The sequence below is a fragment of the Spermophilus citellus genome (genome assembly GCF_964194105.1).
Source record: "Spermophilus citellus genome assembly, chromosome: 18".
In the NCBI taxonomy this organism is placed as follows: domain Eukaryota; kingdom Metazoa; phylum Chordata; class Mammalia; order Rodentia; family Sciuridae; genus Spermophilus; species Spermophilus citellus.
This window is the reverse complement of record NC_138200.1, coordinates 18,479,860-18,498,038: the sequence shown is the minus strand read 5'-3', so window position 1 is coordinate 18,498,038 and position 18,179 is coordinate 18,479,860. Positions and strand designations below refer to the sequence as shown.

General features: G+C 35.6%; 1 protein-coding gene across 3 annotated transcripts in view; it reads left to right on the top strand.

Annotated features, from left to right (window-relative positions):
* The window catches only part of UBA2 (ubiquitin like modifier activating enzyme 2), a 46,976-nt gene that overhangs the window by 10,799 nt on the left and 17,998 nt on the right, over nucleotides 1–18,179 (top strand). The window contains exons 6-10 of one of the 3 annotated variants that reach the window (XM_081274349.1): nucleotides 1,671–1,792; nucleotides 9,889–9,956; nucleotides 10,480–10,601; nucleotides 14,812–14,911; nucleotides 16,221–16,381. In XM_081274349.1, the coding sequence (XP_081130475.1) occupies nucleotides 1,671–1,792; nucleotides 9,889–9,956; nucleotides 10,480–10,601; nucleotides 14,812–14,911; nucleotides 16,221–16,381 (573 nt within the window). Of the gene's footprint in view, nucleotides 1–1,670; nucleotides 1,793–9,888; nucleotides 9,957–10,479; nucleotides 10,602–14,811; nucleotides 14,912–16,214; nucleotides 16,382–18,179 lie in introns of all 3 variants that reach the window. The other 2 variants (XM_081274348.1, XM_081274347.1) reach the window with 2 other exon arrangements.

Genomic DNA, 18,179 nt, shown 5'->3' with positions numbered 1-18,179 from the left:
GTTACTTTTTGTCTTAAGGAATTTGGATGTGGAGATCTGAAGAGAACTGTTTTGGGTGTATTTGTAAAATATCTCAGACACTTAAACTAAAGTATACTAGAGCAAATACCTGTGTGCTTGGAACCTATTTTTATAAAATCCCCACATTGGGATCGATTTGCTGTTCAGATCTTTTTTTCTTCTAGCTATTTTAAAGAGTTAAACATAAATACATTTTGAGAATTTCTTGGGAAGTTTTGAAACTATGAAAAGGAAGTGCCAGGCTCAGTGGTGCCATGCCTGTAATCCTAGCCGTTTTGGGAGGCTGAGGCAGTAGGATTGCAAATTTAAAGCTAGCCTTGGCAACATATGCGAGACTGTTTCAGAAAAAAAATAAATAATTGAGGGAATAACTCACTGGTAAAGTGCCCCTGGGTTCACTATTTACACTGTATTTAAAATTTTCAGATTTTTAGCTGGGCACAGTGGCATAGTCTTATATTACCACCTACTCGGGAGACTGAGGCAGGAAGATCACAAGTTCAATGCCAACCTTGGTAACTTGGTGTGATCCTGTCTCATGATAAAGTAAAAAGTGTTGGAGATAATTGGTCTTGGATAGAGTGTCCCTTGGTTCAATCTCTAGTACCAAACACACATGTGCACATGCACACATCCACACCAAAAAGGGAAGAAGAAAGATTTTCAGATTTTATCGGATTTGTTTTGTGGGTGGGGGCAGTTTATCTGTGTTAGTATTTAATTTATTTCAACTATTAAATAGTGCCATTGGAAGCACACTCATTATCATTCTACAAAGATGATTGTACCTGTTAAGTGTGTATTAAATTTAGTTGAATAAATGGAGGTTTTCAGTGTCTGTTCATATATCAAGGCAGTAGTTCTATTTTTTTCCATGGTAATACACAGCATAACTGCTTGTGGCTATGCCTCTAAAGAAAGAATGTTGCAGGGTCAAGGGCACAAGAAATAGTGTTGTGGGGGAAAACCCTGAATTTGCTATAATTTTATATTAAAACAGTATTTTCTGGATTATTCTTTAGTATAAATTAGAAAGACATTATTTACCTCATTTCAGTGCTCCTGAGACACCAGTGTGCATTATAGGACTGAGGTTTAGAATTGCCAATGAAAAAACAAGCGAAATTTGGTAATACCTAGGATTTTTTCCATGTTTCTAGGCTCTTAAATACTTTTAGTTTACATAATTTTTATGAGATTTTAAAGGTATGGCTGTGAATAATGCTTAATAAATTTTCACCTTTGGGCTGTTGTCAATGAAAGCTATTTGTCTTTCTGGTAGCTTTTTTTTTTCCCTGTTTTGTACAATCAACGCAAACTTCTCTTATTTGACATTGAGGTAGAATAATTTTTATTGGTTTGATGTAGGTAAGGTTCATTGGGCCAGGAGTCAGAGGAGTCCTGGCTTATTCTTAGCTGTTACTGTGGTTGATTTAATTAGCTTTTGTATTAAGAGATTATTTATCTGTAAAATAATGATTTTGGAGTTGATAAATATTGAAGTATTATTAAATATTAAATTATTATTTTAAAATTTCCTAGATAGCATAAACAAGAATGTAGGTGAAGGAATGAAGTGTTTATATTACCTTACAATGTTGAAAAACCACCGTTGAAATAAATATTTTTTTCATGTCCTGATTTTGTAGGGTGTGACCGAGTGTTATGAATGTCATCCTAAGCCAACCCAGAGAACTTTTCCTGGCTGTACAATTCGTAACACACCTTCAGAACCTATTCATTGCATCGTTTGGGCAAAGTATTTGTTCAAGTAAGCGAATATGTATTTCTGGACATACTTTTTAGTACTAATGATGGAAAATGAGATCACTTTTATTTAAATAGCTTACAAAGATTGTACTTATGGTTAAATACAGTGACGGGACACTTAAGTAGCTTTCCTATGGTATTTCTTGGGTTAAATTAAATTCAGACAGCATTCATTGCATGCCAAAGACAATTTAAGAAGCTTAGTTTGATATTGGAGACAGGCACATAACTAAATAAATACAAATAAGTATATTTGGAAATATGAAAACATACTTATAAATAACCCATTGGTTTAAAAAGAAATTACAATGGAGTTAAAACTTTACGGGGCTTGGGCTATATCTTAGGGGTAGAGGGCTTGCCTACCATGCACAAGGCGCTGGATTCCATCGCTAGGACCACAAAACAACTTTGTGATGATAGTGGAAAATACTACCTTGAAACTCAGTAGGGTTCATGGAACATGGTAGTTGAAAGAAAAGTTATAAGCTTACGTATGTGAAGAAAGGTTAAACAATTAATGATCTAAGGATCCAATTTAAGTGAGAACATGAACCACAGAATAAACTAAAATAATAACAAAATGAAGGATATAGTTGAAATAAGAGCATAAAAATCCTAGGAGGTTTTATTATCAAATAGGAAAGAGGAGAATTTTAGCACAGATTAGATTGATATTAAGAAAAGAAGGGGGCTGGAGATGTGGCTCAAGCGGTATCGCGCCCGCCTGGCATGTGTGTGGCCCGGGTTCGATCCTCAGCACCACATACCAATAAAGATGTTGTGTCCGCCGAGAACTAAAAAATAAATATTAAAAATTCTCTCTCTCTCTCCTCTCTCACTCTCTCTTTAAAAAAAAAAAAAAAGAAAAGAGGGGGCTGGGGTTGTGGCTCAGCAGTAGAGTTCGGCTAGCACGTGCAAGGTGCTGGGTTTGATCCTCAGTACCTCGTAAAAAAATAAAGATATTGTGTCCACTACAACTAAAATAAATAAATAAATATTAAGCTAAAAAATTAAAAGTGGATGATAAAAGGAGAAGAAAATGTTAATACATTGACGATTTTAATGGTCTAGATAAGTTGATGTTTTTGATATTTTATTTTTTAGTTGTAGGTGGACACAATATCTTTATTTTATTTTTTTATGTGGTGCTAAGGATTGAACCCTTGGTCTCGTGTGTGCTAAGCGAGCACTCTACCGTGAGCCACATCCCCTGCCCCTAGATAAGCTGATTTTTAAAACCGTACAAAACTGACTTACAAAGAAAATATAAGCTGGGCTTGGTGTTTCATGCCTGTAATTCACAGTCAGCCTCAGCAAAAGCGAGGTGCTAAACAACTCATTGAAATCATGTCTCTAAATAAAATACCAAACAGGTCTGGGGATGTGACTCAGTGGTCTAGTGCCCCCAAGTTCAATCTCTGGTACCAAAAAGAAAATAGTGAATACAGCATACCTTGGACGAATTTAGTAGCATATTCTGAATAGTGCATCAAACCTATGTTATTTTACAGTATATGAATTCCATTGTATTTTCAAGGAATATCCCAATTTTGGGTAAATAGGCCTAAAGAAATTTTTTAAAAAGGAATACTAAGTTCACATTAAGGAGCTATCACGTCTTTGTTGTTGGGGAATGGGTGGCAGACACTCTTATCATTGAGCTATACCCCCAGCCCAGAACCATCATGTCTCTGATACCAAACCAGTCAGAGCCATTATGGTGTAAGAAAAAGAAAATTATAAGATGGTCTCACTCATATAAATGCAAAAATCTGCCAAGGCCATACCATCCTGAAGTCATGAGATCTGATCTGATTTTGGGAGATTAGTGGGGTTGGGCCTGGTTAGTACTTTGATGGGAGTTGCAAAATGTTTTACAAAAATTAGCATTTGACAATAGGATTATAAAACAAAGTATACCATGACAAAGTGCACTTATTTAGGAATGCAAACGTGGGTTAACACTAGATAGTCCATAAATGTTATTCACTTGTTTAAAAAAGTGAAGAGAAACTATCATTTTCATAGATACAGAAAGAACATTTGATAAAATTTATTAAACACCTTCTCAGGAAAAAAATTCTTAGTAAAATGGGAGACCAGAACTACTTCACCCTGATAAAGAGTATCTTGTAGAAACCTGAAGCAAACATTGTCTGCATTTTTATTTTTTACAGTGTTGGGTATGGAACCCAGATCTTGTATATGCTAGGCAAACTTTCTACTTCTGAGCTGCATCCCAGCCCATCTTTTTGATTTTTTATTAAGGGATTGGGGTTATGGCTCAGCGGTAGAGTGCTCGCCTAGCACGGGTGAGGCCCTGGGTTCGATCCTCAGCACCACATAAAAAGATAAATAAATTAACTAAAGATATTGTATCCAACTACAACTAAAAAATAAAAGGAACAATATATATGCATTTGGAAAAGTATCCATATATAGTAAACGTAGATCTGATAAAGTTTCACTAAAAATAAACTCTCCAGGCATTGTGGTGCATGCCTTTAATCCCAGCTATTCCTGAAATTGAGGAAGGAGAATCGAAAAGTTCAAGGCTAGTCTCAGCAACATAGCAAGACTCTGTCTCTGTCTCAAAAACAAAATGAACGAACAAACAAAAAAAACAAGGCTGGGGTTGTAGCTCAGTGGTAGAGCGTTTGCCTAGCATGTGTGAAGCACTGGATTTGATCTATCTATGACTAAAAATATTAAAAAAAAAAACCCACTCAAACTTTCTTTATTTGGCAGTTGTTTGTAGAACTGATTGAGATTTACAGAAAAGTGAGAAGATAGTACAGAGTTTCAAAGTATCCTCATACCTCAATCCCCCATTAACATTTTATATTAGTACAATATATACATAACAGGTAAAAACCAGTATTGATCCAGGCACTGTGGCGCACACCTATGATCCCAGCAGTTCGGCAAGCTGAGACTGGAGGATTGCAAATTCAAAGCCAGTCTCAGCAACTTAGCAAGGCATTTAGCAAATCAGCGAGACCCTGTCTCTAATAAAAACAGGGCTGGGATGTGTCTCAGTGGTTAAGCACCCCTGGGTTCAATTGCCACTACAAAAAAAAAACCTCATTATTAACTAAAGTCCCTTATTTTTTAGATTTCTTTAGTTTTTTACCCAATATTATTTTCTTTTTTTTTTTTTTTAATTAGTTGTAGGTGGACACAATATCTTTTTTATTTATGTGGTGCTGGGGATTGAACCCAGGGCCTCACATATCCCGGAAGAGTGCTCTATTGTTGAGCCACAGCCCCAGCCCCCAATATTATTTTCTAAGATCCCATCCAGGATACCACATTACAATTGGCTTTTATGTCTTTTTAGACTCTTTGGCTGTGACAGTTCCTTAGTTTTTCCTTGTTTTTGACAACCTTCACAGTTTTAAGGAGTACTAGTCAGGTACTTTGTTGGATGCCCTACTATTGGAATTTGATGTTTTTGTCATGATAAGACTGGGATTATGGGTTACTGGGAGAGATCAGTGATTAAGTGCCATTTTTAATCCATAGCAGGGGGCATAGGCTATCTATATGGTTGATGATTGTTGATATTGGCCTTGGTAACCTTGCTGTTAGGTTTCCCCACTGTAATTTTTTTCTTCCTCTTTCCATATTGTACATTTTATTTTTGTTTATTTATTTGTTTTGATACAAGAGATTGAACCCAGGGATGTTTAGCCACTGAGCCATATCTTTTATTTTGAGACAGGGTTTCATTATGTTGCCCAGGCTGCTCTTGAACTTGTGAGCTCAAGTGATTCTCTTGTCTTAGACTCCTGAGTAGTTGGGTCTATAGACCTGTGCCACCATGCATGGCTCTTCTCCCCCTTAAATTATTATTTATTCAGCACTTGTTCACATTGAATATATATTTTTTCTTTGGGTTATAATTCAATATTACTTTATTTTGTTGCTCAAGTTGTTCTAGCTTTGGCTCTTGGGAGTTCTTGCAGTTGGCTCTGTGTTCTTTTTATGTACCCTCATCAATGTGTGGCTATTTTAAGTAGTTCCTTACTTTCTGGCTGTACAAGATGTTACAGAAATATTTTATGTTTCCGGCTCCTAGAATAAGCCATTTCTCTTTCTCTCTCTCTCGTAATTTTTTTTATAGTTGTAGATGGACAAAATGCCTTTATTTTTATGTGGTGCTAAGGATTGAACCCAGTGCCTCCTCACTCATGCTAGGCAGAGCACTTTGCCAGTGAGCTACAGCCCTAGCCCAAGTCATTTCTTGAATCCTAGTTTCTTTTATTGAACAGTGATTTTATAAAATCAAGTCTGTGTAGGCATGCAACTGGGGTGTTGTTTTAGGCCCTCTTAGCTGATATAACAGAAAATAAATGTTTATATAAGTCTCTGAAGGTTTCTATATATCTATTTTTAACCATCTCTAACTGTTGTAAGCTAAACATGAGTTCATGTTAAACTGTAGTTTGTTACTACATGAAGCATTTTAGCTTCTTGGTGTGTAAACTCCCAGATTGTTCAAAACCTTGCTACCACATTTGCCCTCCATGTACTTAATGTAAGCTTTCCTTTCATTTTAAAAATGTTTTGAAGTGACGGTTCAGAAAAGGATGCCCATTATTGCTGCTTATATTTGGCTATTCTACTGCTTAGCCTGCACAATAAGAAAAGGAAAATATTGGCTTAAGATTTGAGAAAGGAACTGGGGTATATAGTTCACTGGCAAAGTGATTGCCTAGTATATATGATACCCTGGGTTCAATCCCCAACACTGAAAAAACATTGGGGAGCTGGATACAGTGATGTGCACCTATCCCTTGAGTCCAGGAATTTGAGACCATCCTGGGCAACATAGAAAGACCCTGTCTCAAAGGAGGGAAAGGAAAAAACAAACTGGTCATTTGCATGCAATATAGTTGGTTGTCTACATAGAAAACTCTATAAAGAATCTATAGACAAATGATTAGAAATGTTAGTTTACCAATGCTGCATTTCTATATGCAACATCAAGTATTTAGAAAATGTAATTTAAAAGTAGATAAACTAATCTGGGTCTGATAGCAGTAGTCCTCTGTAGTCTCAACTATTCCGGAGAACAATACGGATCACTTGAGAACAGGAGTTCCAGACTAACCTGGGCAACTTAGTGTGAGAAAGAGGGGCTGGGGTTGTGGCTCAGTGGTGGAGTGCTTGCCTAGCATTCATGGGGCACTGGATTCGATCCTCAGCACCACATAAAAATAAAATAAAGATATTGTGTCCACCTAAACTAAAAAATAAATTAAAAAAAAAACAGAATAGAGCAAAAGAATAGAGAAATATGTACATATATAACTAATCATAACAGATAATTAAGTATAAAAACATAAAACAGGATAAAGTACCTGAGAATGAATCTTAAGATGTATAAGACCCAATACAGTAAGTAAATGACTGTTGGAAATAAAAGAAGGTAACATAATGAAAGGAGAAAAGGAGGCACAGTGACACGCCTGTTACCTCAGCAACTTAGTGAGACCATATCTCAAAATTAAAAATTAAAAAGGCTGAGGATGTGGCTCAGTGGAGAGCACCTTTGGTTTCAGTCCCTAGTACCATACCAAAGAAAAGACAGACTGAGACTGAATTGGAAGTCCCAATATTGTCATTTTATTCCAAATTATAGATTCAGTGCAATGCCAACTAAAATCTCATCAGGGATTTTATTGAAACGTATTCAGTTGATTTTAAAATGCTTGTGGGGGGTCTAGGGTGTATGTAGCGCAATGATAGGTAGTGTACATGCTTAGCATGTGCAAGGCCCTGAGTTGAGTCCCTAGCACACACACAATACATACATATGTACTTATTACACACACACACACACACAAAACTCATGTGGAGCTGAGCATGGTGGCATACACTGTAATCCCAGCAATTCAGGAGACCGAGGCAGGAGGGTCACAAGTTTAATGCCAGCCACAAAAAGTTAGCAAAGCCCTTAGCAATGTAGTGAGAGACCCTGTCTCAAAAAAATAAAAAAGGGCTGGGGATGTGTCCCTGGGTTCAATCTCCAGTACCAATAAATAGACAGACTGGTTGATGATATATGGAAGAAAAGAACCTAAGGAGCCAAAACATTCCCAGGGAAGAATAATTTGAGTAATTTGCTATAACAGATATCATGATTTAATATAAACTAAAATTAATTAGTATGTTCCTAGTGTAGGGATAAACAGGTCATTGCGACAGATTATATATCTCATGACAATATTTTATACGCGTGTGTATAGATATACACACACACATATGTATATATGAGCTGAAAAGAATAGATTAAGTAAAAAGTAGGGAAGTTGGTATCCTTGTGGGAAATTTTTTTATGTCCTAAGTTAAGCAATATATTAAAATTAAGTCTAGGGGCTGGGGCTGGGGCTCAGTGGTAGAGTGCTTGCCTCACATGTGTGAGGCACTGGGTTCAATCCTCAGCACCGCATAAAAATAAATAAACAAAGGTATTGTGTCCATCTACAACTAAAAAAATATTTTTAAAAGATTAAGTCTAGGTGTAATAGGAAAAACTTTAAGCCTTATAGGAAGACATCTTCATCCTTAGGATTAGGGAACAATTTTCTTTTTCTTTTTTTTTAATTTTTTTTTTTTTTTTTTTTTTTTTTTTTTTTTTTTTAGAGAGAGAGAGAGGAGAGAGAGAGAATTTTTAATATTTATTTTTTAGTTCTCGGCGAACTCAACATCTTTGTTGGTATGTGGTGCTGAGGATCGAACCCGGGCCGCACCCATGCCAGGCGAGCGCTCTACCGCTTGAGCCACATCCCCAGCCCGGGAACAATTTTCTTAAGACAAGTTCTTAACAGTAAAACAAAAGATTGAAATATTCAAATCCATTAAGTACTTTTGTCATCAAAAGATGTTATGTGATGGATTAAATAACGGGCCATTGTGTAGGAGTAAAGATTTGTGATAGTCAGATTTGTGATCTAGAATAAAAGCAAGATGTAATCAATAAGGAATGGTAATCAGGCATTTTTTTCCTTAAAGAGAAATCCAAACAAGCAACACATAAATAAATATGTTTAACCCTACAGCTAATGTATAAATTTAGACATAAGACCACACAGCTAGATACATTTTATACTTACTAGTTGACAAAGCATTAAGTCTAGAGACGATGTGAATCAATAGGAACTCTCAGACCACCATTGTTAGGACTTAAATTGATTCAACCAAAGGGCATTTTCTTATAAAATGAATCAGAAGATAACCTAAGTCATATCCTTGAGGAAAGATTGGAACGTTTTATATCCATAAGAGTTATTAAACAGTTTTTAGGATAACTTGAGTAATAAAGGAGAATCTCAGCTTGATAATTTTCTATTATTTCTTAAAATATCGTTCATAAAAATAAATAATACCACTAAAAAAGGATCTTGGGGCTGGGGATGTGGCTCAAGCGGTAGCACGCTCGCCTGGCATGCGTGCGGCCCGGGTTCGATCCTCAGCACCACATACAAACAAAGATGTTGTGTCCGCCGATAACTAAAAAATAAATATTAAAAAATTCTGTCTCTCTCTACTCTATCTTTGAAATAAAAAATAAAAAAGGATCTTCACTGTTGAATTTCCCCACCTAGAACATAATGTTGAACAACTAAATGCAGTACACTTTTAAAATGTTATTCCTCTGTTAAAATGATATCTCCAGAGGGATATAAAAGCTATTCACTAGAATCTACTAAAATTTGGCCATATTTGTGTTGTGGCTATTGTTAGCATGCAAACTGTTTAAACAGATTGTTTCAATGCTCATAGGTTTATGGAATGCATTTTATCCATTGTTCACTGTTTATCCCTGCTAAACATTAAATATTCTGAATTAGTTGTTTGTGACAGAAATAGGAAAATTATGGGCTGGGGATATAGCTCAGTTGGTAGAGTGTTTGCCTTGCATGCACAAGGCCCTGGGTTCAATCCCTAGCACCACAAAAAAATAAAATAAATAAACGCTGTTCTGGGATTCTGGGATATCTATTAAAAAAAAAAGTAGGACAATTAACTACATTTGCTCAGAATTTCTTGATGTTCATAACTACTTACTGTTCTTAAATTTAATAGCCAATTGTTTGGGGAAGAAGATGCTGATCAGGAAGTGTCACCTGATAGAGCTGACCCTGAAGCTGCATGTGAGTAAACTATTTGACACATTTTCTTTTTAAAATATTTTTTTAGTTGTAGGTGGACACAATACCTTTATTTTATTTATATGTGGTATTGAGGATCGAACCTAGCATAACTTACATGTGCTAGGCGAGCCACATCCCCAGCCCCTCGACGTGTTTTCTTATTGTGGCTGCTGTCTTTATTTTGTTAATTTGACATTGGTAGCTTAAGAGAAAAGTGATAGTTTTTTTTTATGTTCTTAAAATATGTTGTTTCAACTTTAAAACAGTGTTTACCAAAAGGATAGTTTCATTTTATCAGGATAGAGGGAACTATATCAGTTAGGAGTTGTTCCCAGGAGCATTCTTTCAACTATTATACATGTGACCTTCAAGGGAGGCACAAAAAGATGCTGATAACTTTTTTATTTTCCTTTCTTCTTGAATTTAGAATGTGTTGCTTTTGAGTGACTTCTGTGAGTGACATTTTTCCCCCACATGTAAGAGCTCAGTTTTACACTGAAAATAAAATACTATTGTTTTATAGGGGAACCAACAGAAGCTGAAGCCAGAGCTCGAGCATCAAATGAAGATGGTGACATAAAACGTATTTCCACAAAGGAATGGGCAAAATCAACTGGTTATGATCCAGTTAAACTTTTTACCAAGGTTAGGTTTACTTTTTTTTTTTCTTTTTCCCTGGGGATTTAACCTAGGGGTACTTTACCATGAACCACAGCCCCAATCCTTTTCATATTTTGTTTTCAGACAGGTCTCACTGACTTGCTTAGGACCTTGCTTAGTTGCTGAGGCTGGTCTCAAACTTGTGATCCTCCTGTCTTAACCTCTTGAGTTGCTGAGATTATAGGCATACGCTACTCTGCCCAGCCTAGGTTTATTTTCTTTATAATTGTGGATAGATCTATTAATCTGATTGTGTTTGTTTTAAACCAATACATAGAATTGAATTAAACTTTTTTGTACATGTATGCTAACGTCCTAACAAAATGAGTGATGTAGTCAGCACATGCAAGTTTGGAAATTTTAGTGCCTATACTAAATATCAGTTTAGTATCTCTCCAGGAGGTAAATATAGAAGCTTGCTTTTGTCCCCCTCTTTGTTGTCTTCTTTTGCTGTCACAGAAGTTGGTTTTCTTTATAAACAATTTTGGTTTAATCCCTTTTATCTCTTCTTATTCAAATCATCTGTTAGCAGTTTTGACTTGATATGTTCTAAATCCCCCTTGAATCTTAAATTGCTTTTTCTCATCAGTTTAATATGCAGGATAGTTCTAGAAAGCTCTACAAGGCTTTTAAAATTGAATCTGCCTAAGTATTGCTCAGCTAGGCCCTTAGTTCTAAGTTTTTCTATTTTTTTCTTCTTTGACTCTGTGGCAAATTATTACAGTAGATACTTGAAACTTTCTCAGTTTTTCTTAAATTGTCTAATGCATTCTTGCCACCCTAAGGACGTGGTCTTAAGCTTATAGTAAGAGGTTTGTAGCCATTGGACATAATTTACCTGTTGAGAATATCTCACTTGACTGCAGGCTGTTATCTTTTTGTTCCTGTGGAAGATAAACCTCTTTTGGTAAAGGCAGACTTTTCCAGAGGGCATTTTTCTTTGGCTTTGTACCTTGTTCTTCAAACAGTTTTTCTCCTCTGCTTTGTGTCTTGGATCTTTGTTGGCTCCTTCTGTCTATTTACAATATGCATAGGTCCCACTATCTTAAGCAAATGGGCTACTGCTCACTCCAACTTATATTCACTTCCGTATGTTAAGAAAGGTTGTCTCTCTTAAGCCTGTCAACGTTTATTTTATCACAAAGCCTTTTTCTCGAAAAATTTGTTTTTATTTATTTATTTATTTTTAAACAGAGAATTTTTAATATTTATTTTTTAGTTTTCGGCAGACACAACATCTTTGTTTGTGGTGCTAAGGATTGAACGCACGCATGCAGGCGAGCACGCTACTGCTTGAGCACATCCCCAGCCTTGTTTTTATTTCTGATGTACTTAAATGCACTAAACACTGATGTGGACAGCATTAATAGTATTCTTAACACTTATTTTCATTGTAATCTGAACAACATTTGAATACCAGAATAATCTGAGTACATCTACAGTCTCTTCTTGAGCAGGTAAATTTAAGCATCTTGTTTGTGTTGGACACTTCTGTAAGTATTGGGGACTTAGGAGTGAACAAGACACAAGAACACCCTGCTGTAGATAGGAAATCAAACAGTGAACAATTAATTCCAGATTCAGTGTTTAATGATATTAAGTTCGGATGATTTTGAATTCCTGAGTTCCAACAGGTTCAAAAGAGGTTTTCTAGAGGAGGTGACATTTATTTATTTATTTATTTATTTATTTTGAAGAGAGAGTGAGAGAGGAGAGAGAGAGAATTTTTTTTTTTAATATTTATTTTTTAGTTCTCGGCGGACACAACATCTTTGTTGGTATGTGGTGCTGAGGATCGAACCCGGGCCGCATGCATGCCAAGCGAGCACGCTACCGCTTGAGCCACATCCCCAGCCCGAGGAGGTGACATTTAAAATAGAAAGAATAAGGATGGGAATAGAAAGAATAAGGATGGGAATGGAAGTGCAACATGTACAAAAAATCTAAATTGAAAAACTGAAATCATTCTTGTTCAAGGGGAAAGTGGAAAGGGATAACAAAGTCAAGGTAACAACAGATTAGCCAAGGCTTTCTAGGCTGTGTTAAGGATGTTATACTGCACCAGTGGGAATTTATTGAGAGCATGTCTTGTAGGATCACTGTAAAGACATGGAGGGGGATGTAGTGTACCACTCTAAAACTCGATATTCATATTGTAACTAATATGAGTCAGTACCCATGGTTTTGTGCAGTGCCAAAGTAATACAAGGTACAAGCCATCTGTATTCACAGTGGAGCATGGAGAAGTAGACTCAACAAGACTTTGGATGTATACAGTGAGGAATCTGGAAAGATAACCTGGTTTCTCATTGGGCTGGTGAATAGAATGGATGGGTGGGGCAGAAAGTAAATTTGTGTGGGGGTTGGGAATAGGAGAAGGTAATACAGTCAGTTTTGAACTTATGTAGATTGCTCTCGACCATCAGAGCAATGACAAGTTGTTCTATAGGTAAGTAGGAGGTTTAGATGTGTTTGGGATCTGAGTTTATAGATTGGATTTAATTAATGGAAATGAGCATGATGTATCAGAGATGATGGAATAATGCAAAAGTCGGAAGGACTACTCTTGTCTGGCAGACTTTTCTCAGCCAAATGTTCAGTATCCTTTACTTTTTTTTTTTTTTTTTTTTTTGGTACCAGGGATTCAACTCAGGAGCAGTCAATCACTGAGTCACATCCCCAGCCCTTTTTTGTATTTTGTTTAGAGACAGTCTCGCTGAGCTACTTAAGGCCTCACTAAGTTACTGAGGCTGGTTTTGAACCCACAATCGTCCTGCCTCAACCTCCCAAGCCGCTGAGATTACAGGTGTGCACCACCACGCCTGGCTACAAGTTGTTTTTAGCCTCATGTGCTACCCATATCATATCATAATGAACTTAACTTCTTGCCTGTGTACTCATTTTAAATGTTACTATCTACCTTGTATTCTTTTTCTATGCCTTAGGTAGGTAAAACAAAATTCCTCATGGTTTTCAGCTTCGTGACTTTCCTACTAAATATTATTGTCATTATTTATGTATTTAGCTTGTTTTCCAAAGATTAAAGATGAGTGACTTTGATAGAAATTTTTATGATATTTCAATTTAGCTGAAGGTACATTCTTACCTGGTACCTTCAGTAAATGTATTGAATAAGTTAATCGCAAATAGAAAAGGGTTTTAAGGGGATGCCCCTGTTCCCAAGAGCACTTCCCTAGTATGTGGGAAGCCCTGGGTCTCATCGCTTACACTACAAAAGGGAGAGATGGAGAGAACAATGATAAGGAAAAAGTAAAAATAATTAAAACACCTGAAATCCTACTATTTTTGTTTTTTGTTAGTCTATATGTGATAGTGTTTTATTATAATAATTGTGTGTTTGGGGATTTTATACCTCCTTTTAGCTTTTATTTATTTATTTATTTTTGCACATGTAAATATTTTAGGAGGAGGAAGGCACATTTCAGAGATGTTAGAGAAATTCTGTAATTGAGTTGTTCTAGAATATATGTGCTTTATTGGCCTGGATCCATGAACTTAAAGATATTGTTCACCTGATTCTCTAGTATCAGTAGTTGTAGTCAATTCTTGTAGTTTATTGATAGTGTTTATTAATCCCTTTAATTTGTATGATTTTGCTTCAGACTGAACTTTGGAGTTTTAGGGGAACTTTGGGGGAGGTGGTTCAGGAGGTTCGGGCAGTCAACATTCCCTTATCCTCACTTAACTTCTTCTGCCCTTAACTGTTTTACTGGTTTTAACTATTTTATATATAGGGATTCTGTGTAAACATTTGAATATTTTTTTAATGGCTTTTGAAAATTGTTACTCTGCTTGCATTTGACATGTGTGATTTGTTTTGTTTTTGTGGATTGTTTTTTGTTGTTGTTTTGTTTGGTACCGGGAATTAAACTCAGGGGCACTTGACCACTGAGCCTTATCCTCAGCCCTCTTTTGTATTATATTTAGAGACAGGGTCTCACTGAGTTGCTTAGCACCTCCACCTCCCTTTTGCTGAAGCTGGCTTTGAACTTGACATCCTCCTGCCTAAGCCTCCTGAGCTGCTGGAATTGTAGGCATGTGCTACCAACTGCACCTGGCTTTGACATGTGTTTTTAAATCAGATTTCACAGTAAATCATCAATGAAATTTTAATGTATTTTATCAACTTGGGACTTGTAGGGCTCATGGGATTTATCTTTTCTTTTTTTTAAAGCTTTTTAAAGATGATATCAGGTATCTATTGACAATGGATAAACTATGGCGGAAAAGGAAACCACCTGTTCCATTGGACTGGGCTGAAGTACAGAGTCAAGGTAAAAAAAAAAAAATACATTTTAATCCGGGCTGGGGCTATGGCTCAGTGGTAGAGCGCTTGCCTGGCATGTGTGAGGCACTGGGTACGATCCTCAGCATCACAAAAAAATAAGTTTATAAAATATTTTAAGAAAGAATTAAACTCTCCATTCCATCTTACACTTAAAAAATATGTTTTACTTTTTTGGAATACCTAAACTAGAAATTACCTCACCAAAAATGTTTAAGTACTGTATTTTTTTTTCTAAATTATGTTCATATGTTCAGATAACATGAAGAAGAAAAATCATTAGATCTATACTCATATTGAGAAAGTCATTATTAATATTTTAAGGAATGTTCTGATCATCTTAATTGTGCATACAGATACAAGTAGTCATGTATGTACACGTTACATAAATGGAGTCATATTATTTGTATATGCTTTGCAGGGGGATACTGGATTGAACCCAGGTGTACTTTACCACTGAGCTACATCCCCAGTTCTTTTTGTGTTTTATTTTGAGAAAGGGTCTCACTGAGTTGCTAAGGCTGGCCTCAAACTTGAAGTCCTCTTGCCTTAGCTTCTCTTGTAGCTGGGATTACAGGTATGCACCACCATGCCAAACACTGTTTTTATACTCTTGGCTTGCTTTTTTCAGTCGGTATTATTTAACTAGTCATTTGTGGGTTTTTTTTTTTTTTTTCAATTTGTTGATTAATATGCAGTTGCTTCATATGTTCCCTGAAACAGAGTGCATCTATCTTTCTTCGTACCTCTGTAATTGTCTTTTTTTTTTTTTTTTTAGATTTAAAACATATTTTTAAAAAATTTAAATGAAGGAAACTTTTAGTGACCACTTCCTTATTCCACTCTTCATTGACACATTGTGGTTCTAGTTCATGTGAACCGTATTGTAGTATTGCACAGCAGTGCAGAGTACACTGGAACTTAAAAGATCCCTGGAGATTTTAGTCACCACTTTGAAGCAGTTTTCAACAATATAAGATGCTTAATTTACTGGGCAAATTGAAGTATGATTCAATAGCTTCCATCTACTGAGTGATAAATATGTACTAGGCATAATGCTTATCATCTCTGTTATATCCATGAATCCCCCAGTAATGCAAGTCCTGATGGCCTTGTACTTTTTCTATCAGTTTTAACAGTTTTCTTGTACAGATACTTGTACTGTAGTGATATAATTTTAATGAGATTTGTTTTATATGTAGACTAATAAGAATTGGTGTAGGATTGAATTTATTATGTAGAGCACATTAGAGAAATGATGCTTATTGAAATTTGTAATTTTTTTTTTTGAGGAGAAGAATCCAATCCATCAGATCAACAAAGTGAACCCCAGCTAGGTCTGAAAGACCAGCAGGTTCTAGATGTAAAGAGCTATGCAAGTCTTTTTTCAAAGAGCATTGAGACTTTGAGAGTTCATTTAGCAGAAAAAGGAGATGGAGCTGAGCTCATATGGGATAAGGTTAGTATTAAAAATGAGTATCATCTATTGCTTATGTATCTGATGTATAGTTCTTAATCTGTAATAGCAACTAGTATTTTTTCTTTGTTTTTTTATATATCATTTATTCTATCAGATTTTGAGTAAATATCTGTAATTTGGTATGGATGTTTTCATCTCTAGTTACTATATTTGTCAGATTCTTCTTTTTTCTTTTGACATTACTGGCAATTGAACCCAAGGCTTAGGCAAGCAAGTGCTGTACCACTGAGCTGCACCCCAGCCCTCCACTTTTGAAGTGTGAATTTTCTATAAATAAATTTGAGCAATGTAATAAAACTTTATTTTAGATTCTAGTAATACATTTATAATTATGTTGACTAGAAAAATAATGTGAATTTTTAGTGAAATGTTTTATTGATTTAACATTCTGTATAATACAGACTTATTTAAAGTGATCATGAAATCTTTTCAAAATGACAGCTCATTGGCTGTGTATTTGATCTAGAAAGTAATAAAATTGCCTTTTTATTGAAATAGATATAGCTGTTCAGAGATTTAAGAGAAATACTTCTCAGTATAAAAAATGAGATAATTTTTAAAGTTAAAAATAATATTTAATAGTGCTCTGCAGTTAGATATTGTATTTTGAGTTCATTTTACTTAATTTTAATTGTAGTCAGGGGATTTTAAAAGAGTCAGACCAGTTTTAGAAATCCAAGATACCTTTCTGTGCACAAATTTTGGAACTTTGTTTAATCAGATACCTAAAATAAAGCTGGTAAATTTAAGTTCTTGAGGTCTTTGGAGGTGGGGGGTATTACTGGAGATTGAATCCAGGAATGCTTTGCCTCTGAGCTGTATCCCTAGCTCTTTTTGAGGCAGAGCCTCTCTCTAAGTTGCTGAGGCTGGCCTCGCACTTTCTTTTTTCTTTTCCTTTTCTTTCTTTTTTTTTTTTTTTTTTTTTTAGTCTTTAATTTCAGATTTTCTAAAATATGTAACATCATTTAATGTGGCCTTGAATTCTCTATCCTCCTGCCTTAGCATCTCAAGTCGCTATGATTATTGGCATGCACTACTGCACCTGGCTCTCGAGGCTTTTTGTTTGTATTTTATGGTTGCAGGATTGAATCCACAGGCACTCAACCACTGAGCTACATTCGTTTTTTGTTTTTATTTTGTTTTATTTATTTAATTTGGAGGAAGGATCTTGCTAAGTTGCCCAGTCTGGCCTTGAACTTGCTATCCTCCTGCCTCAGCCTCCTGAGTCACTGAAATTATAGATGTGCACCATTATACATTAATCTTTTTGGTTTACATGATACTAAGAGTAGTTTTTCAAATATTTTCATTGTTTTAGATATTTGGAAAGTTTTTTTCTTTTTCTTTTTTAATCTGTCACAGGGGCTAAAAAAGGGAACTTTTGGATGAGAATTGTTATCTTCTTTGGTAAAGTCCTTTTGATACCTAATGGGTATCATAAGCCAGTTGCCTCGGAAATTCCTCATGCACATTATTGATAATGTGAAATATTCTTACTCATCCTTAGCACAACCTTGTGAGATGCTCAGGAAGGTTGATTTGTGTGAAGTTGCACTGCCAGTTAATAAGTACATGAAGGAACTCACTTCCTAACAGCTCTTTTTCTTTTTTCTTTAAGAATAAAAAAGCATCTTACAGAGAGAGAGAGAGACAGTTACATCTCAACTCAAGAATTTACCAGAAAATAGAAGTAGAAACAGTCATGACAGGGAGTAGCATTTTGAATTTGGAGATGAACTAGGTATATGGTGATAAACAAATGTTAAATTCTGAGCCT